Here is a 24,319-nt window from a genome sequence, read left to right as displayed (position 1 = left end):
GTAAGAAAACATGATCAACATAGCATGGACTTTCCACTTCAATTCAACACATTATTCTTAAGAAATGTAGATTTGCAGTCTAAGTGAACTGATGTGTTTTTGACTTTTGACTTCTGCTTGTAAATAAACACTTCCTGGGTGCTCGTTACTTCCTGAACCTCCCATAATACAGTAGATTGATTTAGTTATTTCATGTAAAGAATCACTTTCAGTTTCTGTCTTGACAAAGATGTGTTTGTTGTGAGACCCTTTTAGGACAGATTTTGTGGAGTGACCTTCCAAGGACACTGTGATGATATCATATCTAAGCACAGATTATGACTTTTTAATTTTTACTGTCTCTAGTCCTTGACATGTTTTTTTAAAAGATTATGTTAGAACTATATGAGCCTTTATTTCAGTGGACAGCTAGAGACAGGAAATATAAGGAGGACAATGTAGGGAGTAGGGGATGACATGACCATAAGTCGCCTCCTCTGTCAACTGAGCTAAACCAGCGCCCCAGTGATGTGATCTTATTTACTTTTGTTCTTCACACTTTGTCATTCCTAAAATTATATTTAGGTCTAATAATCTTTTTTCTTTTTTTTTTTTAAATCTGAGGACAGCAGAGGAAATAAAACATGTTTTGTCTCAATGTTCTCTAATATAAACTGCTGTCCAAAAATATACCAATATGGTAAATGAAAAAGTTAAAGTGTTAAACAGATAATATTTGAAGATATTTATTCTTCAATGAGTAAATCTCTCTTAAATTTTGTGTGGAGACAGAAAAGTACTCCTAGAAATTCTTCGTTATGTTGCCTTAAGTAAAAAGTTTGGATGAAATACTCATAATCATCATTACTGGTATATACAGAAAACAGGCTTCTCTGTTCTGATGTAAATGAGCCTTTTGGCTAACTCTGGCATATTTACAGAAATGTTTATTAATATGCAATGTCCCTGTAGAATAAAAACTAAATAAATAAATAAATAGACGTGCCATTCTTGTGTAATAAACCCTGAAAAGAAGACTTTAGAGCTAAAATGGTACCTTTACTAAAATATAGCAAAAACTTAAATGTGAAAGAAATCTTGTTTTATAACAAGAAAATACACTTCAGCCCCTTGAGTCAAAGGTCATATCCAATCACAGGTTTGATTTCCACATGTGGCAGAGATCGAATTTCTCATTTCAGAACTAACTTGATCTATTTCATTTACAATTCATTTATACAATTGTGCCGCTTGTGATTTCCTGTGTGTTAGACCTTTGGCTCCCTCTTGTGGTCTAATACGTCTAGGACTTTGGCTTAATTGGAGATCACTGCCTGCTGGTTTCTTGGAGACTCCACCCACCTGAGATTTCTGACTGGCTCATCTGGATAGAAGTGCATAAATGTCAGGCTTTCTCAGACTTCTGTCTCCCAGCTGAACTCTGACAATAGTTTTGGTTTGTTGTTTGTGAATAAAATTAGTATTTCATGCAGCCTGATTGTCTACCTTGTTATTGCCCAAACAAGATAGTCATTGCTCCTTGAGTCTAAGATTAAGTCCAAACACTGATTTGATTCTCACATGTGCCATCAGTCAGTTTCTTGTTTCAGAAGTTGTTCAGTGTCTATTGCAGCTTCAACGTTGTTATGCAATACTGTAATGAATTCAGAGCTCTTATCATTCATCTTAAAGAATGGAAGGACCAAAGCTTGGTAACTGGGTCTCAGATCCACAGGTAGGCCTATCACACCAGATCTATTGATCTTCTACAGTCAATTCTACAGAACCAGCGTTGAGTTTCCGAAAAAAGGTACACAGGTCTAGTCATCAGGAACCATTTTTCAGCCTCCTTTCGCAGTCATTCTAAAAAAGATTTTAAACAAGTGATTTAACAGCATACATCAGTATTTGGATGCAATATGTTGCAGCACATACAAGTTATTGATTGCGTGTTAATTGTATTCTCTTCCTGATTTGAAAGTTTATTTGAATACCTACATTTGTTTGTATTTTGTGAAAAGACTTTGCATATGCTTTAATTTCAACGTTAGGTGGGTTCCTTATACAAGCACGAAGGGGTTTCTTTTGTCCCACCTGTGCATTTTAAATGTCCTTGTCTTCTGTATTATTTTATTCTTCTTTCTTTCGCACAAATAACAAAAGAACTAAATAACTACTTAGTGGATGAGCAACTGCGCCTCAAGTCAGAGGTTAAATCCAAACACTGGTTCAAAAACCCCGTGTACCACAACATAGTTATGCAATATTACAATTCATTCAAAACCTTTATCAGTCCTCTTGATGACTGGTAGGAGCAGGACCATAGCTCAGGGGGTGAAGCAACTGCCCACTCAAATGTTAATTCCAAATGCCTGTTCAATCCCCACTTGAGATAGAATAGCAATTGTCACATATCTCTGCAATACTACAATGAATTCAAAACTTTAAACATTCTTCTCTAAGGCTGGCAGAATTGTAACTCATATGTTAAGAAACTGTCCCTTGAATCAAATGTTACATCCAAACACAGGTTTGATTCCAACGTGTGCAAGGAGAGAACATAAGACAATCCAAATCATAATTTGTCAATTGCATCTGCTATGTAATACTATGATCAAACCAAGCACTAGTTCAAATCCCATGTGTGTCTAAACGGCAGTCAAATTTCCCATCCCAGAGTTTTTGTTTTCTTTTGCATCTACAGTATCTCATCATGCAACACTGCAATGAACTCAAAACGCTCTATTCCTCTGAGTCTGGACCAATAGCTCAGTGGTTTAGCAACTGCTGCTGGAGTCAAAGGTGAACTCCAAATGTGTCTGCAGATCATCAGTAAAATGTTCCAATTAAAATCTGTCTTTATCTACTGCATCTGCAATACAATTATTTTACAATCATTTTCATCAGGAATAATCAGAAACGTTCTGGAATTTTCCTGGCAACCTGGTGGGAATATTCACAAGTTTGTTTCTCCCAGAAGATCCTCAAAATTACCCTGGAAATGTTCTAAAATTCTCAGGAATTTTCAGGCAAATTCTCAGAAACGTATTGGAATTTTCACCAAATATATTTGGAAAACTTTTTTGGAATTGTACCCAGGAGCCCTGCAGGAATTTGACTATTTATTTAGTATTTTTTTGTCAGAGGTTAAATCCAAACACTGGTTCAAAAACCCTGTGTACCACAACATAGTTATGCAATATTACAATTCATTCAAAACCTTAATCAGTCCTCTTGATGACTGGCAGGAGCAGGACCATAGCTCAGGGGGTGAAGAAACTGCCCCCTCAAATGTTAATTCCAAATGCCTGTTCAATCCCCACTTGAGATAGAGAAGCAATGCATGTGAAATAGTCCAATTGCATGTGGATGTAATGCTAGGCTGTATTGTTATCAGCATCATCATTGTCTCATGTTCAGCAGCTTTACCAGAAGCAGAAGGTCATCTTACCCAAGTGTTGTCTCAGGCTTGCATACAAATACAATAGATGAATAAATCACCACAAAGGTTATTTCTTTCCTTGTCGATCTTCAAGTTAGCTTTTTAAATTTGAAACCTTTCAAACCCATCTCACATAGAGACATGGGAACAGTGGAATACACATCCACATAATCCACATACAAACAGCTTGCAAACAACAAAGACAACATTAAATATGGAAATATTATTGTACATTGTCAGTTCTCATGGTTCTTGGCTTCTTAAAACATCTTTGCCACACTGTCCTTTTCACCAAAACACATTTTCTAAGAAGGGGAGGCGTAACAGCAACATGTGTTTTATGTCAGTGCATTTGCACTGAGAGACCATTGGTGGGTGCCGAAGCGCAGCAAACCAAATTCCTACATATTGTGGATTTAAACTTTCCATTGAAAATTTAAAAAAAAAACTTTCACCAGGAACTTTTGAAAACTTTCAGCTAAGGGGGTATTCTCCTATGGGAATTCTGTAATTTTCTGTTCTAAGATACAATCATTATGCTTATGTGATGCCAGAATCTGTCAATAATAAGAAACCCTGTCTTTCAAAGTAAGGTATCTGACATCATTTTTATGATTGACCTATAAATCTGCACACCGAGATGTGAAAGAGATGGTTGGAGAGCAAAGTCCAACTTTGTCTTTTTAAAAAAATGTAAACCACTACGACTCTGACATTCACAGTTACCAAGGTTGTAAATGTCTGCTCAGTCATTCAATATGCACTCATCCCAACACTGTATAACATACAACTCAGCCAGGGACTTCATTATAATATCAGATTTGTCGATATTACTCTCCGTGAACAACAGATTGTCACAGTATGATGTGTAAGATGTGAAATGAAAGCTGGAAGGGATTCATGTTGGTAACACCTTGATAACCACGTTTCACACTGTTTAGTAAGAGGGGATCTTGGTAATCGTAGGAAAAGAGCAGCAACTCTTTTCCTTCACTTTCATGTGTTTGCTGTGTGGTTATTCACCACAATACCATTATTTCAGTCTCAGTTCTTATTATGCAACAGGTCTGAAGAGGTAGACTTTATCATTTCTGCTTCAGGCCCCCTAAATGTCAGGAGGAGGAAGAGGAAGCCCATTATTGTTCATCAAACGTCTCATTATGCTGGACGTCGATAAAACTGGCTGCTGTTATGCTGCTGCTTGGCTAAAACACTGCATCTATTCTGTCAACTTGTCTGTTGGCTTGTTTTCTATATTATGTGAAACAACCCCTCTCCCACTGTGCATTATTCCACCAGCCACCTGCTGGCCATAAGGAGTCATGACATGGTCGGCACCAGACTCATTAACTCACCTTCTAAATGCCTCCTGTTTGGGAAGCCTATTGCTCATTTATCCTTGATTTTAATTTAATGTAAAACCAATTACCGACAGAGGGGTATAAAGAGAAGCCATTAAAAGATCGGCAGCAATTAAAACTGTATCAAGTAAGCACAGTAGGCCTATGCCCATTTCATTGCCAGGGGGCTCTTAATCAACAACAAAAGATGATGTGGAGGCTGGCAGGGAAAACTGGGAGTCATTCTTTCTACTACACCACCCTCATCACTGATGAAAAAATAACCCTGAGTTGACAGTAGTCAAGACGAACAGGCAAAACAGACCTGAGGAAGAAAATATGCTTACCGACAAGCTAATGTATCCAAGTATCATTTACATTTCCTTTTTATCACAGCAACAGTGCGGCAGCTTTCAGTCGCAGTTCCCACTTCTTCATGAAGCAGTCTTTGACGTAACATCCAAACACAGCAACAATAAACATTTTGTGTCTGTCATGGCGGGCGCTGCGACAAGAAACGTCCCTTTACAAATATAAATTGAAGGATTTTTCTGGCTTTGACTACAGTTACATTTGATGTAATCTAAGTACTCAATAAAAAATACAACATTGGTCCATTTTGAATTAAGATATTTTGGTGTAAAAAGTTCTACATGTTGTGTCTTCAAAAATGTATTTTACCCTTAAAATGGGAAAAGACTGATCCTGACACTCTGCTATCTTTTACTGACTTTGCGCTCATTAGCATTGCATTGATGTTGTTTTTTTTGTTGTATACTGATAAATAACCTTGTATGCTGTTCTTCTACAAGCTGTTTCTAGTGGCATCCTTAATATACAGAAAAGCTGTTAAGGCTGTTGTTTGGGAATATAAAAGCATATGACATGTTGTACTGCAATACCCTATATCACATTTCAGGCTGTCTCAATAGATTTCCAATCATGTGAAACTGAAACAACTCGAACGTCAGTATCATGTCCTTTTTTTAAATTTTACCTTCCAGCTGCTCAGTTTTTCCCCCCAATACAAAATTATTGTCAAGTTCACCCTCTGACATCCTGCAACTATTTCACATTGAAAGGGTAAGTATGGATTAAGTGTGTCTAACTAACGGGAAATAGAACACCATTGCAAGATTTTCCAAGTAATGGACTTGTTCTCCTTCCAACCATGAGAAGAAGAATGTAGTTTATTTATAGAAGAGATACCTCAATCAAGCACAGTGTACGTTTAAAGACGGTCCTCAGAGGAGTTGTAATCAGGCACAATATGTGCATGCATACTGATCGGGGGAAGAGCCTTTTATCCTTTGGTAAACCTTGGTTTTAAATGAGCAAAAGACAAAGTGCTTTACTCTTAAAGTAAACATGCACCATTTGGTATTACTCCAAACATTTTGAAAAGTCTGTGAATGTATTCTTCTAAAGGAGCGGTGATGTTTGTTTCTGGAAAACAATGATTTTATCTGACACTTAAACTGACTGGTACACATGAAAGTACTGTGCAGTGTGTTACTTTTTAAACCATTTCTTTAAAAAAACTTGTCAGATTTTCAGGATTGTGATTCCTTTTTCAAAACCTTTACCCTAAAATAAATGCGTCCAAACATAAACAACAATAACACTCCTGAAAGCCCTTTAATAGTAGAATAGAAAATGTGTGGGGGGTTAGACAGTTCCTTTCAGAAAATAAAGCGACCTTGAAATCAGTTCTGCATTCATGAAAACATACTGTAGGTAGTGTCCACTCAATCAGCGAGCTCTGTGGGCGAACACGAGCACTTGGACTGAAATCAGGAGAAGAAGAAAGGATAGTGGTTTTCAAACTCATATCCTGTTTTATTGTTCAAATATGGCAGAACAGTATATACAACACAGTACAAACAACACACACAGTCAGACATACACACTGACAAATGGAAAGACAAATTTGTACAGACGCGCGCACACGCACACACGCTCCCAGGTGCCATGATTGGTTAAGACAAAAGTGACCACCGATCAAACATCTGACACACACACACACACACACACACACACACACACACACACACACACACACACACACACACACACACACACACACACACACACACACACACACACACACACACACACACACACACACACACACACACACACACACACACACACACACACACACACACACACACACACACACACACACACACACACACACACACACACACACACACACACACAAATAAGACACAAAGAACAGACTGAACACAGGCCAACAGGACAACTTGTGTATTAAAGGGGATTTTAAGGAGATTAAGGATCCGGTGACAATAAAAGATCAAAACAAAAACGTTCAAAGTCCGCCTTAAGACAGGATTGAGGATTTCAGAAAGCCTGCAGTGACAGGACTCGAGTGGATTTCACAGGGATGACAGCACATCTCCCAGCTCACACCTGTTCACACTTGAGGAAACAAACCTCATGTTGCTGAACGTCATCAAAGAAATAACAAAAATAGCGTTTTCAAGTGAATCATTCTGACATTTAAATCGAGAGTCCAACTTTTTTAGCTACAGCTTGACATTTTTAGAGACTTTGGCAATCTCACAGTGAAATGAGCCATCGTCAAGCAAACTGGCTAAACCTTTGCTTTGTCACCTCAATTATACACAACAAACAAAACAATACATCGATTTGTATTGGTGACTTTTGGCCACTTCGTTTAGAGGTTGTTTGATTTACCAACAAAGTTTTCTGATTTTTAAAAGTGAAACCAAAGACTAAATTAAAGATTACTTAAAATGTTGTGCTTTTTCATCTGACACCTCTTTTTATTATCTCTCCTAATTTCAAACCAAATCATTACAAATAATAGTTTAAAAGTTAAAAAAAAACAAAAACATAAATAATGTCAGAGCTTAAAGCAATAACCTGTGTTATCACAGTTTCATCATCGTAGTCCGCTTGCTGTAAGTTGAAAGCCTCATTTTCAGGAAGTGGAGTTTTTAAAGAAACTCACAGTGTGTTTCTTAAGGGGATTCATTAGCTGGAGGAAGATGCAGAGCAGGAAAAGCCTTTTTCATTTTCAAGTTTAAACACTTTTTTTTTTTCTTTTTAATAAATGGGTGGAAGACAATGAAATGTATGTCCTGGATGGTTTTCAACTGACAGCAGGGATTGTTTAAATTAACCTATCAGCATCCTGTCAGCATCCAATTAACTGCTCTCACAATAACAATACTGAAACAAAAACAGCCTCTCAGATCAGCATTAACACCTCCAATATATCACTGAGCCTCAACCCAACAGGTTGAGGCTCCAGTCCAGACCAGACTCTAACACCAACAAAAGACAAAACATAATATTTGCACTGTGCTGCTGCTTCAAGCTCATTTAACAGAGGGAAACTGATGATAAATTATAACAATAAAGAAAAGAATAAAATGCTAAATGAAGAAGCAGGAAGCTGTGTCTGTACGTAGTAGCCCGTCACTCGAGGGTTTTAAAGGAGGGTTTGGCATTAACGGGGGCAAAATGCATTCGTGGCAACGGTAGTGTTCTCTAGCAGTGTAGTTTCATTTTAAGCATCACTAATAATGTCTAAGTCCCCTAACTTCTTTTGTGCTGTGGAGATGAATAAACATGGTAACAGCTGTTTGCATCTATAGTGTTTGAGGGCCCGACAGAAGGGTCCAGATTAAGCTTTTTAAAAACTGACGTCGCTTATTTTTTAGTTTGAATATGTAAATTCAGAGCTTATCAAATTATCCTCACTTCATGATTGTCTCAGTGCTTCCTCCACGGGACACACTTTGTTATCATAATACTTCAAGTATAGTTGTGGTTTGACAACTTTAAAGAATTGGAATTAATACAAAAATGCAGTTTTGTATGCAGTGCTATGAACCCAGACTACAAAAACAGAAAACTAAATATCCGACACAGACCAAATTCAACATACTGTAGTTCCAACCAAATTTTGAAGAATCCAGTCACAACTTAAGACGCCATAGATCAATGCAGCTTTCTCCCACACATCCTCCTTAAGGTGAGCAGTTGAGAAATCCTGAAGATAGCACAGATTTTTCCAAAGAAAGGCTAAACACAAATGTCAAAAATCTCATTATCATTTTCTCAAAAGGGCAGTTTGTGACTGACAGGTCAAAGGGAACCCAACGTGTGCTTGTGTGTCTCTACAGGAGTGCTTATCAGGTATTTGGACCCTCGGCTGAGTTAAAGATGGAGGGATGGTAGCCTTGCTGTCAGATGAGGGACACCACAGTTCGTGAGTAAACTAGCTGACTGAGCTAGCTGGCCTGTTGGGTCAGTCACATAGCACTGAACTCAAGCTACATTTTACTAGCACGGTTTCCAGCTCGTTTAGTTGGGCAGAGGCTAGCATGACTGGCTAGCTGGGTTGGCTGATCAGCAAACTGGGCTGACTGGTTGGCTGGTTCAGGCGTTTGTGCTCAGAGCTCCCTGACCCTTCTCCTGCTCTGCCAGGCCTGGCTGATGTTTTCTGGGCGGATCCTTTTTCCAAGTCTTTGTAACTCAGTCCGTTGATGTCACTTCCTGTTGCCTGTGGTGGAGTTAGCTGTAGTGTCCAACTTTGTGTCAGTTTCCTCAGTATTTCCAGGGGGCTGCATTGCTGTGGCATTAGGCCCGCCCCCATTTTGGAGTGTTTCCTGTTTGTACTGTTGTAAGGCGCGATTGACAGCATCTTCGACCAATCGCCTGCTGACCCTGAGTAGCTCTGCCTCGTCGGGCTCAGACCGGCGACGACCACCTGGGAAGAACAAGAACAACAAAAGAATAATCTATACATCATTGAGTTTATTTACAACATTATGACAAACCAAAAACACAAACCTGCTCCCTTATTGGTGGAGACAATTTGTTACAACACAGAGTGAACTTCAAAACTGCAGCAGGTTACGAGACCCACAGAATGACAGCTGTCTCACAGGTTCAGGTATTATGCTAACAGACATCTTCCTGTAGTCCTTTAAGTTTCTTTTGAACTCATTAACGCAGTGAAACAAACTTTAAACTTAACCTGACATATTATCACCCATTAAAGTTGATATGGCCAACTAGTAAACAAACTACTACTAGTTAACACTTTTAAAAAACACAACCACATTAGCATTAATTAGGAGTCCTGTCCCCATCCCGCTGATGGAGGCAAACAAGCGTTCACACTTTTTAAGCTGGTTTTTTTTGTCATCACCTGAGGGGATTATTTAGCTCTTTAGTCACTTCATGCTCAAATATTTAAAGTAAGTGGCAGGTAACATGGTAAGAAGATGTAAGCTCATGGCAGCAGAGAAATGTAGTTGTTTGTTTTGTGGGAAGAGTCGAGTGAAATTACATAACTGGATCATAATTATTTGCGGGTTCATCATGAAAAGAGACTGTTTACACACTAACAACTACACATTGCACATAACTGATTGTTTTTCTATTGTTTTTTTAAAATGTATAAGTGCAGCTTTTAAGTTTGAGTAGATGTTAAATGTTGTACATGTATTTCAATTTAAAATATCTTTAGTTGGCGTATGTGGCTAGCTGGTGGACTAAATCACTTCAGGGTGAGGGTTACTAAAGATGTATCATAGAATACCTATAAATAAAACTCTTTTAGCATTCAAACTTCACACTGAATTTGATAATAACTATTCACACCGTGCTGTTGGGGTGTCTTTTCATTTGATGCAATTGTTGGTTATTGATTCTTGATATCATCAAACTCAATTTTCTCAAAAGAAAAACGAGAAGAGAACAGAAAATAACTATCAATCTGACATTATACAAATAAGTATTTATTCACTCATCATAGAGAGAATCCAACAACGGTAGATTGGATGTGACAAAATAGATTAGATGTGACAGAGATGAGAATGACAGATGAAAGCAAGACTCAGTTCCCAGCTCGTCTTAAAATGCATGTGGATTTAATAAACCTCCTTGAGAGGTAAAAAAAAAAAAAAAAGTGACTGAATTTGAAGAAAAAAGCTCTTCTATACACTATATATTTTTATTGGTTCGGCTTTTGCTACAGAGAACATGACGGGCAACATGAGAGTGAGACAGAGGAGGAGAAAGACCGACATAAAGGCAGCTGTCAAAAAAGGTAACATTGGCAGAAAGTCAATCATTTGTTTGGGAAGACAGTTAGGCAGACTGGGTGAGAAATGGAGTGTCTGCATTAGGCCATTCAAAGAGAGAGAGAGAGAGAGAGAGAGAGTTCAATAGAGAATCACTCAACCATACAGTCCAACACGCACACACACACACGCACACACAGAGTACTGCCGTGGTTTAAAAACATTTGATTACCAAGGCCAGGAATGAAATCCTCACGCTGATGTTCTCCATCACAGAATCCCACGGGGCCCATAGGTTTGTTTATATGTTACAGCAGGGATGCTCTATTATTTATGATCGAGTTTGGCAGCACAGTCGAAGTGAGAGGGTGAATAAAGACGGCTGACGTTTGTTGAGGTCAGAAACACGTCCACACAGTGTGATGCAGGATTGTTATCTATTCTGTGAAGATTTCTTAACGCAACAAATTGTTGTTCGTATTCCCTAATTATTATTTCTTTTACAAACATGATCTTTCTTACTTTAAGGACCAAAATGAAGGTTTAAAGACTATTCCACGATCTACAGGTGGGTCTTATACACCAAGAATAATGTGAAGAGATGACTTATGTGCATACAAATTCATTATAACAATAAAACCCCACACAGGCCACTGGAATGAGAGGCATCATTTCTTCGTCAGAGCACAGCTTGTACTGTTGACCCATGCATCATGTATCAATGGATTTGTGTTATGTTTGCCAAATCTTCAGCCTGCTGCTAACAGCATGACAAACAGACAGCAGGACTTGTCAGACAAGCTGCCATATATGCACTCTTTGCTCATCCAATTATTGTCACTCTGTGCTCACATCAGCCTCACCGCCTTTTTCTTTTTTTGCTAAAGAAAATAAACTCGATGTGATCTCCTGTTATTGCACATCTCACTCAGAATGTATTGAGTTGTGCTCTCCAGTAAAATTTGCTGCAGATGTACCTCGATGATATTTGATTACCTGCAACCTTCCCGCCAGTTTGAGTGACTCATACTTCTGACCGCTGTTCCATGAGGTATTTGTACCCCTGGGACTGCAGCTCTATATACTTCACATCTACCTTTTTATAGAGCTATTACGTGGAACTCCCAGGATGTTGGTCATTTCTCCTTCAGCTGAGTCAACTGAAACTAGCACCTCCAGCATTTTCAGATCATTTCAGAGTCATTTCAATGATGACATCCAAGCCAAAGTCTTTGCTTTTATTACCTCTAGTATTAAGATTTCATTTTTATTGTTTTTTTAATCTCATGTCAATATACAGCTGAGATAAGCAGGGCTTGTGGACAAGAATCACTGCCTTTAAGGAAAGACTTGCTATCTTCTGCTGACACTTGCAGCTTTTGCAAGGCACCCTAAGCCAGCAGGAAGAGGCGGGGTTACAGTGGGCAACCTTTAAAAATGATGACCAGACCATTTCAGGAGGCCTGCATGGTTATGGCTCAAGACTTCAAGCTCTAGCAAACACTGACCGGGTTCCAAACAGCATGTGCATACTGAACCTGTTACTTGTTCAGCAGTTGCTGGAGGCTTCAACCCTGATCGCTTTATATACACATCTCTTGTCATGTGGTGGAGGAAGTTTTTACAGTACAAACAGAGGGATGCCTGTAACATCCTGGTATGCAAATATTACAAGTGTAAAGCAAATATCAGTGAGTCACACTTGTGTCCGCAGACTAAAGCTTGATACAGTTTTTTTTTTTTTATAAAGAAGCAATTACTGTGATTCTGTTTTTGGAAATCCTTGCATGTGACCTGATCCACTGAGATCAGAGGAATTGAGGAATACTCAAACATCGGTTTCAAACAGGCTGCGTGTTGGTTGTGTGTCGGCTCCATTTCCAATTTGGACCTGCATCTCATCAAGCAGCACATCACGAGTGAGTGAGACATCATGAGTGTCTCGAGTCTCAAGCGCTGAAGATCTAGAAAATAGAGGCCTCGCCTATTTTTTATGCTTCTGGTAAGAAAAAGTCCTGTTTGGTTGTTCTGTGGAGAAACTCCCCTGGTTTGCACACAATGCTTTTATTCTGAAGTCGTACCACGACAGTTGTTTGTTACAAGTTGATATTAAGGCAATTTACTGGGTACCCTGCAAAACTGTATTTGAAATAAAAGAAGAATCAAAGTACATTATGTAAATAATTATATAAGATCAGGTTGAGGGTGATATTATGTATGGCTCTCTCTCTCTCTCCCTCTCTCTGTTTCCCTCTGACATTGGATTTGTTTTGTCCTGTATATAAAGTAAGTACCTGTAAATAATGCAAATTAAATCCGTTTTGATCCTAACCATAGAAACGTGTTTAAAAGACACCAGGAGCTACGCCTGGACATGGCAAAAAAGAAAAGAACCTGTCTGTTTTTCTCTCCCATTTGTTTCTGCAGTTGTTGTAGCGCTATAGCCTTTATGTAAACGATGACCCATTATTTATGTAAATAACTTTGTTTTCTGATAAGCCCAGCTCTCAAAACTTATATAAAAGACATCCGAAACAACCAGTAAATGTGGTAACCGACACACAGCTAACACCCAACCAATACACAGCCAGTGTGACGCTGGCGTAAGAGATTTCTATTTTATATCAAAGATTCATATTTTGCACTGCTTTCTGATTTTGTATTTCCTATTGCATTGATTAATACGATAAATATCTAAGTAACCAAGAAAATTCTGTGTAAGTGAGAACCTACAAGGCCTTCAATGACTGCCCAGGGAAACTACAGCTGGACTGTGGGGCATGAGGGCTAACAGAGGGCCATTTAACCGAAGCAGCAGGGTTAATGGATGCCTCCATTATGCCTCCATAATCACTTCCTGTCCTGTTTCCTTAATTCATAAAAAAATGAATTTGCTCGGATCATTTAGTTTAACTTCATTTAAACCGAGAAGACAAAACCAGAATTACTATCAGTTGAAATGTGAAGCATTTGTGACGGTTTATTGAAAAAAAAGAAAAAAAGTGCATTTTTTTTAAATCTTGTTGATTAAGACATAGCTGCAGCTGGATTTCAGGAACAAAATGTAGTAAATCCTTGGACAAAACATGCAGTTTGTAGTTGATACTGTAGTTTATACTGTAGTCATGTTTTATATATTTGGCACATGAATGTTGCATTACAACTGAGACATTGTAGAAATCATCAAACAGATTTGAGGGCTGTTTCATGATTTCATCACCATAACATAATCCACTGAATATTAATCAATATCAAATATAAATGTTTCATTAAAACAACTGTGAGGAATTTTCATTTTGTGTGGATTTTGGCAGATTGGTAATCTTGAATAATCTGTATCAAGTTTACTTTTAAAAAATCAGGGCACAATAAACATGGCTCTCCCAGATAGAAAAAAAGGGATTATGAGCTAAATTTTACTATTTGAACAACTGTGCCTAGGTCAACTCATAAATAAAGATTCCAATAATGTGATCTATAGTAATTGATAAAATCAGGGTAGCATAGAGGTGCAGAATCACATCATGAATCACTGAATTTGATTGTTGAGGGATTACATCACAGAGGATAATTTCTGCTCGAGTTCAGATGTAGATCAGTTTGATTACTGAAACTGATTGACATAAGATACGAGGAGGGACACATACTTGAACGTTTGGCACGGAGTGGGTTCTGAACCAAATCTGCAACACAAGCATAAACATTGCACATTAAAAGTAGGCATCGATTGAAAACAAAAGGAGATATTGTTGCTGTCTCGTGGACTTCACACGCTCACAGAGAAGCAGCACAATCACAAAAGCCTCTTTGTATTTTAACACAGGAGAAATACTTAAGGTGCTAAGAGATTTCTAAGATGAGTTTTGGACCCATGGGCTGAACGAGACAAAAAAAAAAAAAAAACAGATGCACAAATATTCTGAAGATGTATTGAAACCCAGTGAAATCCATCAACAAGTGTATAAAAAGGGTCAGGTGTGCACTTTTTGAGGCTTAGTGCAAGGCCTCAAGACTGAGAACTTTATATCTATAACACAAGTCTGTGCATATAAAAGAAAACGGTTCGAATGAAATGCAGAAAGGAAAATATGTCGTCATGTGTTTGAGATGAGACAGCGCTCTAAACAACATAATGCTTGGATGGTTTTACTCTGAGAGGATTTACGACATCTGACTCCCCCCTTTTTTTTTCTCCTTCCTGCTGTCGTCATGAATATCCAGAATGTACACACTTGTCATTTTGACCTCACATAAACACACCTCAGCTTGTCAAAGGTCTGCTCCATGGTTCTGTGTCTGTACCCTTTAAAGAGGTGTGTGTTTGTGTGAGAGAGTTGTTATCAGTCTATCTAATCTCTGTCTGACATAATGAAGGCCTTCTTGATGGCAGTAAAGCTGCATGTTGTACCTGTCACACACACACACACTCGAACACACACAGATAAGATAGTCTTACCGTTAATAGACTGATTTCACTGCAACAAGGCTCACAGGACGGTCTCACACACTCAAATACACAGGTTAAACAGTAACACACACACACACACACACACACACACACACACACACACACACACACACACACACACACACACACACACACACACACACACACACACACACACACACACACACACACACACACACACACACACACACACACACACACACACACACACACACACACACACACACAGAGTTTCTCAAAGCTTATATCCTCACTCTTTGCCTCAAACATCTTCTCCACCTTTTTATGTCTTTATCCTTCCCGACCCCTCTCTCTCGCTCTCTCTCGCTCTCTCTATCTCCCCTATTTGCCGGAAGCGTTGTCATGGTGATGGAATGAGCACCAGACAGGCTTTTCACTTTTTAACAACACAGGAGATTGTACTGACTTCCATCAGGTTTCACTCTGTCTCGTCCAAGTATCCTCGTCCTCTCTCACATCTGTTTGACTATCTCTTTTCACTCCTCCTTTTTTTTCCTCTTTCTCCGCTTCTGATTCTCTCTCTTATTTGCCTCGCTGGGTCTCTCCCTCAGGATCATCTTTTCTGTATTTATTGATCGGTGAGTCTCAAGACTTGTTCTTGAATATCACATTTCCCGTCTCTCTCTCTCTCTCTCTCTCTCTGTGGAAACAAAGCTTTGACTGTATATGTAACATGCAAAGGAAACAGTGGAACAACTGTTAGCAAGCTGAAAAACGTTGAAATGTATACTGAGTCTGTGATTTCAATGAATGACAAAAAAAGGTTTAAAGTTGCATTTCTAGATTTACCAGTTTGTATTATAAAAACTATCAGTGTTTGTCGCTCACTGTGCAGTTAATTCAAATAAAGCTGAACTAAACCTCTTAGCCTATATGCTGCAAACCAAGCCAATTAGTCGACTCTCGTTAAACCTCTATCGGAGATGAGATTAGTCCAGGATATTTTGTCTTCTGTCCAACAGAAACACCATGCCAAGTGCTGTTTGCATTTCTCTCCAATAGTTGTTCCAAAAAAACAGATCTTGTCTGTTGGTCGGTCCAGACTGAAACGATTCTCCTAACTGTTTGATATGCCGGGTGTTCTCTCCATTGTTCACTTGGTTTAGTCTTTAAAACAGCCAGAACTGTCTCATACATGAACCAAACACATTCAATATAAAATCAGAAAAAGCAGCGAAAGCCGGAACCTAGAGGACGGTAGAACATGTTTTCAAATAATCAATTCATTAAAGGAATTAATTTGATTTCATATTTAGGAAAATGCATTTCTCTCAGGCTACCATCAGTACATATTTGACCAGTGTACTAATATTTTGGTTAATAATCTGCAAAAACCTGCAAAACTAATAGGATATCTGCCTGTCCTAGCTGTACATTATGTTAGATGATAAGTAGCAAATGCTAACAAAGATTGAAACATATTAAACAGAGTATTTTCTGAATGTTACAATGCTAGCCTTGCCATTGTAAGCATGTTAATGTTCGCTTTTAGTTCAAAGCTGCTGTGCCTACAGGCATCCTCATAGAGATACTTGTGTGGCCGAAGACTTTTAAGGAGATCTATTATAGTCACTTTCACAATATATTACGTCAGTCTGGGACACTTATTGAGGAGCGTTGCGAGATGTTTGGCTCAAAAACCTCCTTATTTTTCGTATACATGTGTCAGTAATATCCCTCAATGTCAGCCTCTCCCTGCGGTCTCTTTAAGCCCCCCCCCCTCCGCACTTGCTCCCTCTCCTCTGATTCGCCAGCTCTGATTGCAGTCGTGGAAAGATTTGAGTGAGCTTCCGGGTGGGCGTGGGCTTGAAAGAGCTGCCAGGGTGGGCGTGTCCTACGACTTTGCTCCAATGCTTTGCTCTAATACGTCGACAGAACCTGAAGGCAGGTTCTTGTAACGTCATGTCCGAGCAGCAGGAAACCACAGCCAGGAGTTACGCCAACAACTGCTTATTTTGTGCGTAAAAAAGACTTTGCCGAGGTTTATTGTGGACATCCATCATTGTGACATTAAATGTATATATTTAAATATGGATCAGCATTACAGATCTCCTTTAAGTCCTGTTGATTTGAAATATTGTGATTAATAAGAAGTATTTTTTGCATCACAGTATAATTCATTAAATGAAAGGCCTTTGTTTTACTATACTTAAGTTTTTCCTAATTTAAATGTGAATGTGTAATAGTCTATCTTTTGAGAGGACAGCAAACCACAGCTGCGGTCAAAGCTGTAAACTTGGACTCTTTGTCTTAATTTGTGTTCGTCCGTACTCATACTCACTATTTTGAGTGCATCAGTGCATTCACATTGACTATATACTGTAAAGCACTGTTGTGCACAGTCGGTGTTCTCCTAACAGTCTAAACGTCTCATCTTTAATGGTGGCCATTGTGGGGTAATGCGATTACATGTTGTGTTGCTAAGATTGGGTCAGGATGCTGTTGTTGGCAAATAACTCAATCAGTTCTAGCTGCTAGCTTGGCTGCAGACTTTATTTTTTCCTCATTCCCACTTTGTTTCCTTTTTCTTGCCCTTCCTTCCTCTTTGTCTCTCATGTCTGTAAGTTCTGTTGTCATTCAGCTAGGCTAAATGAACGTCTGTTGGTGTACAGATGCTGCGTACGGGATTATGACTGTACTGTTATCAAACTACGAGTATGTACACGTCAAATAAAAACCTAAAGTGAGCTCTGTTTATATTTCATTCTCAGTGTAATCTCTCTGCTCTGCTGTACTTGGCTTTGCTCCCTCCTCCTGGGCACTGCTCTGCTCTGATTTATTTCATGTCCTGTAAGAACTTTTTAACACTTTAACTTCAAACTCCCTAACACACTTATTTATCTCATTCAGCAGAAGCTACTTCCTCAAAATAACTAAAAGAGACCACGTCCTGGTTGGATCAGAACTGACAACCTGCTGAGGTCTGCCAAAATTTTTAGCAAGCCGCTTTCAATACTTTCCATGATGGAGGGAGGGAGCACTTTATTGTGTTCAGCTCTGTGCTATGAGATCTTCTCTGTTGATGCTACACAAATAGAAGCACTTCACATGTACATAGAGTTTAAAAAAGACTGATAATTATTCCATTACAGACTCCAATTAAATTCACTGGGTACAGCAGCCTGATCATGTTTACATGGAGGGCATTAGTCACTGATATCATCAGTTATTTAAAAAGAACAAATTCATCATAAGACGATGACAATAGTGTATAACACAAAGGTTTGTTTAAATTAGAAAAATGGAGAGAACATGACATAAAATGAGGGTGAATTTGAGGACAGACAGAATGCAATAGAGGCAAATAAAATAGAGGAAGGACTGAAATGAAGTACAACACATGTAAGGAGGGGGGGGAGCGGCTTATAGAGAGGCTACAGAGTACTAATGGTGGAGCACTTTCCTCAGGAAATACCAGAGACTCTCTCTGACACGACACTGACTGCAGCTCTGTTAAACACATTTAAACCATTGCAGTTGTAGATGGGTCACATTCAGGTCAGGGACTGAAAAGAGATTCTTTTTTATGGATTCAATAAAAATAAAATAACATTACCAAAGAAAACAAGCTCACCTACATGAGATGGATGGATGTGTACAAGACTGAACTGGAAAGAATGGCAGATTCTTCTTCTTTCATTTCCTAGGATTTGGCCTAATTTGCCTGCATTTTTTAGAATTCTGCATCGGAGGACATTAATTACATTTCTGACAATCTCTCCCTTGTGCCAACACAATGGCATGCAGGGTTTCGGTGCCCAGAAATGTGTGAGTCTGTTCTCCTCCACCAGAGTACTAATTGACAATTTTGCGGCAGATATATTTCTCCATTGAGGCGGTGAAGCTTTTCTTTTATTTACACACTTGTGCCTTCAAATTTGATGTGGTAATGGAAATTCAAATGTTTTCACAGACATTTAACAGAACAAAACCAAGAGTTAGCTTATCCAGGAATTGCAAAAAATGCTGACCTTTGACCTGAAGATGATCAGGTTGTGAACATCCACAGCAACATGCCACATAAACCAGTGACCAGTAAATAGAGCAGAGGTTAGGAATGGAAAACAATGTGTGAGGATATTTACTTCAGTTGATTATACAGAAAGTGAATACTTGAATAGTCGGATGACTTGTGTGAACGCTAAGTCCTGCAAAGCCACACTATTTATTTTCAAAATAAAATGTAGAGTATATTTCAATTTATAAAAGATTTTTTTCCCCACGGTGCTTTCATAAGACTAAACCACAGAAGTGAAGCTAAATGCTAACGTGAGTATGCTAACATGCTATGACAATGATGACAGGCTAATGTTCAGCAGGTATAACTTTTAGTAAAATATTGTTTTTGCTATCTAAGCTAGCATGTTAGCATGCTAACATTTGCTCACTAGCAAACAATGAATGAACAGATGGATTTTTCCTGATACTGACAGTAGATGGAAAGACAGTGCATCAATATAATGATGACAATGCTTCTTTAGAAGAGCATGACTGCGTGCAACTTATTTGACTAAAATGATTCAACGCTTGTTGAAACCTTTCAGCCGAGATTAAAAAAAAACAACTACTTGATCGTGGTGCTTTATGGGAAGTTATAGAACCCCTAAAGTTACTATGACGCATCCAGTGGACACCATGTTTGTGACATATTCAAATAAAATTCATCAAATAGTTGTCATTATATTTCAGAAAATGTTTTTTTTAGCATCATGATGGCACTAATGGAAAACCTGGGAATTGCCAGAGTCAAGAGGATTCATTCTCATGGGAGCACGATTGTCTGGAACAAATTTTAAGGAAGCAACTGACAACATGTTGAGATAATTAAGTCTAGACCAAAGAAATAAAAATCAATTGACCAATATATCCCTAGAGACAGCCATAAAGGGGTAATGTAATGGTTGCAGCACTGCTTCTTTTAATAAAACAACTGTGGTACAGGATTGATCAACATTTGGCTCAGAGACGTTTCATGAAGTGGATCCAAACATTAAAGCAGAGCAGCTGAACGGATGTGTTGCGACTTGACCGCCCATTTAAAATGTGAAAGGAAAACAGTCTTCAAATCATCATATCTTCTGATTTGCCATCTTCTGCTCCTTCTTGCCTTGATCACAAGGATCACAACCCTGGCTATTAGCTAACCTTGAAAAGTAAAACAAGGCATGACTTGTGTGACCGCTAAGCCCTGCAAAGCCACACTGTGACTGAATGTGATATGTTGTGGTTTCAGTGGGTGGCTTGGTTCTTTTATTATATCAGAAAATCAAAGCAACGCCAGGAATCACATGGCTTCTTCCTATAACAGGCTTCTTTGTATTACTTCAATAAATAAATATGACACACTGCTGCTTGGTTCATGTTGGACAACGGTAATAAGAGCACTGGCTGTGTTGGAAGAGTCTAAATAGCTTGAACAGTGTCGGGCCAAACAGTGACACTGGCCGAGATCAGGTCGGATTACGGCAAATCAAACATTAGGAAGGCAAAGCATCTATGTTCCAGTGAACACTTCTCATTGATTTCACAAAGAAAAAATCTTGGCCCCTTATTGCCCTGTTACTGCTGTAATTTCTCCCCAGTGGTGCCTCCTTCCTCTGTATCAGGAGCTGCCTTGGGCTGACGACTCACTGACCTCTAATTCTGCTCTCAGAGTCACATTTATATATGCACACAGATCTCTGAAATATTTACATCATTTGTTCATGCTCTAAAAATCCGGCATTTCACATATTTCCTTGCAAAAGAGACTCCATGTTAAAGAACAGAAAAGGATTAACACAGAGAGGGACCAGAATCAAAAAAAGGGAAAAGTTGGCAGAGAGGAATGAATGGGGGAAAAAAAGGATGAATTAAGCAGCTCTGCATGCATCTCTTCCTCTCACTGCTCCCTCGTCGCCTCCTCCTCCTCCACCACACTGTTCTGTTCTCTCTCTCCTCCTCACATGTGGTCTCTGCTGTCTTTGCCAGCACTCCTTGTCTTTCCTTTGTCTCCGTTTTATTTTAACCTCTCACACATTTAAATGCGACATTTTTCAGATTTCTCTCTTTCTGGTAACACAGTTGAGCAAACCTCGACAGCTAAAAAGAAAATACTCGTACCACCTGGCCAAGGTCATATCTGTTGTGCCGCTACTCTGTTAGTGCAGGTGAACAGCTCATGCAGAGGCCGAGCTACCCTTCATTCAGGCTTATCCCTTCAAGCTGTGTCACTCTGTGAGAGGTGAAGCTGCCTTTCTCTGACTCATTACAAGGGCAAAATGCATCATAGCAGAAGTGTGAATAAAGGTTAAGTGCAAACCAAACCAATGGAATTAAGGATTGATGCCCGGAGAAGAGAAGATATCTCAAGGCAGCATTTTTATTAAAGCTTTTTGTTCTCCTTTTTGATGTTTTTGATAAGAAGAAAAACTATGAATCTTTGGATCAGGCTTCAAAATACAACTAATCCTCCCCAATAATGGCTAGATTCATTCATAACAAAATAAAACACTTATTGTAAGCTCCATCTGAGACAAGCAAAATCCCCAATTACAACATAATCCAACACAATACCACTTTCTGTCTTGAGCCTATTCACATCTACAAAACTATCATCACTCCCACAACTGCCGTCCAATCTATCTATACCAGTTTATTATTTATTTATATCTAGGTTTTTTCCTTCTGATCAAACTGCTTCACAAAACATAGACACATGACAAAGCTACTTTGAAATTATATTTTGCAGCCTCAACAAATGACAAATGCACTTTGTGTATTTGAGGAAAATGTCAGGGCATTTTATGCTGTTTTGTCCCTTTAGGCTCACCGTGGATAAGCCTCCGCAGTGTCTCTCTACAGTCACAGTGATGGAAAAGAACAACACTGCTGCATCTTTGAATGCCTTATTTCTTTAAAAAAAAACTTGAGACAGCTCAACGAGTCATAGGTAACACCCACCTCATGACAGAGGTGATAGATGTTATTGTTGTAACCTTAAATCTACCAGAAGGTCCTTACTGTATTTCAAAATAAAAGCTGTGTTGAATTCAAAAAGCAAGTAAAGAACTCTCAGTTTAAGAAAGTACAAACATTCAAAATAAAAGCAAGACAATTTTTTTATTGTGAAATAATGCAATTTTACTAATCGCAATTAAACATTCCCAATACTTTAACAACCCTAGTATGCACCCTTGGGGAAATAATAGAAATTTTAAAGAAAAAAAAAACAATTATGATGTTATATTTTGTAATATTTATCTGCGGGGCGCTCCACAGTGTGCGACCCAGCAGCCTAAGTGAAACTGAATTTCTCTTCTGGGATTAATAAAGTCGTCTGAATCTGAATCAAATGCAGTTTTTCTTAGGCAGGTTAATGAGCTGAAGACACCTTATTTACTGACAGGTCAATGCCTTTCATACAATTAAAAAATGTATTTGTGAGTATAAATGTTTACGTATGTGCATGGCAGGTTCTCTGCTGTGAGAGGTTGTGTATGTGTCTGTGTGCGTGTTTCACCTGCAGTGGCTGCAAACACTGCTGTGTCACACCTTGTCATATTGGTCATGGTTGAATTGACACACAGAGGCACACTGCGCACACACACACACACACACACACAGGGACACACAGTGAACACCCACACGTCTTGCTGTGCTCACGAGGGCGACTGTCACCACATCACAGGGGAAGCATCTGACCTACACACTCTCCCTCCCTCCCTCCCTCCCTCTCTCTCTCTCTCTCTCTCTCCTCCGACTTTGTCTTTATATCATTTCTCTTTAAGCCCATTCCTGCTTCTCCCTTTTCCCCCTCATTAGTCTTCTTTCCCTGCCTCACTCTTTCCCCCCTGTTCTCCCTCCATCTCTCGCTCCACTCAGAACTAGGGCACAGTGGCTCAACTGTTTATAGCAATGCAGCTGCAAGCAAGGGGGAGAGAGAGCGAGAGCGAGAGCGAGAGAGAGAGAGAGAGAGAGAGAGAGAGACGGAGAACAAACACAGGAGGGAGGAAGAGAAACAGGGAGGAGGAGGAAGATAGTGCATACAGTTCACACAGCAATGTGGGTACGGGCATCCCGGCTTAATATTTCTGTCGTTATCAGCATGGTGCTATAAAGAGCACATACACACCCACACACTCACCACCAGCTTTATTCAGAAACAGCCTTTAAACCAGTGCCAAAGTCTGCGTTTATGGCTGAATAATCAGCATGATCATCATCTTACGTACAGCACATGAACAGGCTTTAAAAGCCACCAATCATTAAACCCTTTTATGACTTTGTGTCACTGTTTAATTATTAAGCCAAGCTGCAGCGATGATAAGAGATACTTCATTTCTCTTCTTTTACTTTGATTTTTCATCAAACAATGAACTGAATTTTCCACAAGTATTGGTCTCTGAATAAGTCGTTTTTAAAGTGTAGTGCTCTCAGCCTATTACTGTTTTAATATCACTTTGGATATTCTCACTGTGGATGAATGTATTGCTGTTGTATAGTGGCTACATATTGTTGTGTAGATGTTTTCAGTGTATGTTTTATATTTTAATAGAAATGTCGTCTCTGTCTTCTGCCCAGCAACTACAGATGTAAATTAGCTCATAGCTAACTCTGGTACAACTAATTGGCTGTACAAAGTCAAAATAAACAAATGCAATAAATAAAATAGAAACATATACCAACACTTAAACAAGGACTGGAAAAAAAGTAATAAGGTATTTTTTTCCTCCAACATTTACAAGTAAAAAACTGAATTCTAGCTCCACTAAGTAATGCTTTTAGCTCTTTTAGCATGTTAGTCAAATATTAGGATGAGTTGCCTGTAATTAACATACTAACTAACATACACTCTAAAGGTATTGTTATGTTTCCAAACGACAATTAGAGAAAAGAAGTACGACTCCATTGAAAAGCACTAGCACTAAAACCAAAACACAAGTTAACACACTGCACAGCTTTTGCATAACAATGCGAGACAAATGGCCTCTTAAAGCTG

At 38.9% G+C, this 24,319-nt stretch overlaps 1 protein-coding gene across 1 annotated transcript in view; it reads right to left on the bottom strand.

Annotated features, from left to right (window-relative positions):
* Positions 1-6,576: 6,576 nt before the first annotated feature.
* LOC109990059 (A-kinase anchor protein 7) overlaps positions 6,577-24,319 on the bottom strand; it is a 48,097-nt gene continuing 30,354 nt past the window's right edge. Inside the window, exons 10-11 of the mRNA XM_029278930.2 lie at positions 14,498-14,533; positions 6,577-9,529 (exon numbers count right to left, since the gene is read on the bottom strand). Of these exons, the coding sequence (XP_029134763.2) occupies positions 9,309-9,529; positions 14,498-14,533 (257 nt within the window). The 3' untranslated portion in view covers positions 6,577-9,308. The remainder of the gene's footprint in view (positions 9,530-14,497; positions 14,534-24,319) is intronic.

This window comes from Labrus bergylta, chromosome 15 (genome assembly GCF_963930695.1).
Source record: "Labrus bergylta chromosome 15, fLabBer1.1, whole genome shotgun sequence".
NCBI classification, from domain to species: domain Eukaryota; kingdom Metazoa; phylum Chordata; class Actinopteri; order Labriformes; family Labridae; genus Labrus; species Labrus bergylta.
This window is presented reverse-complemented; position numbering and strand designations above follow the sequence as displayed.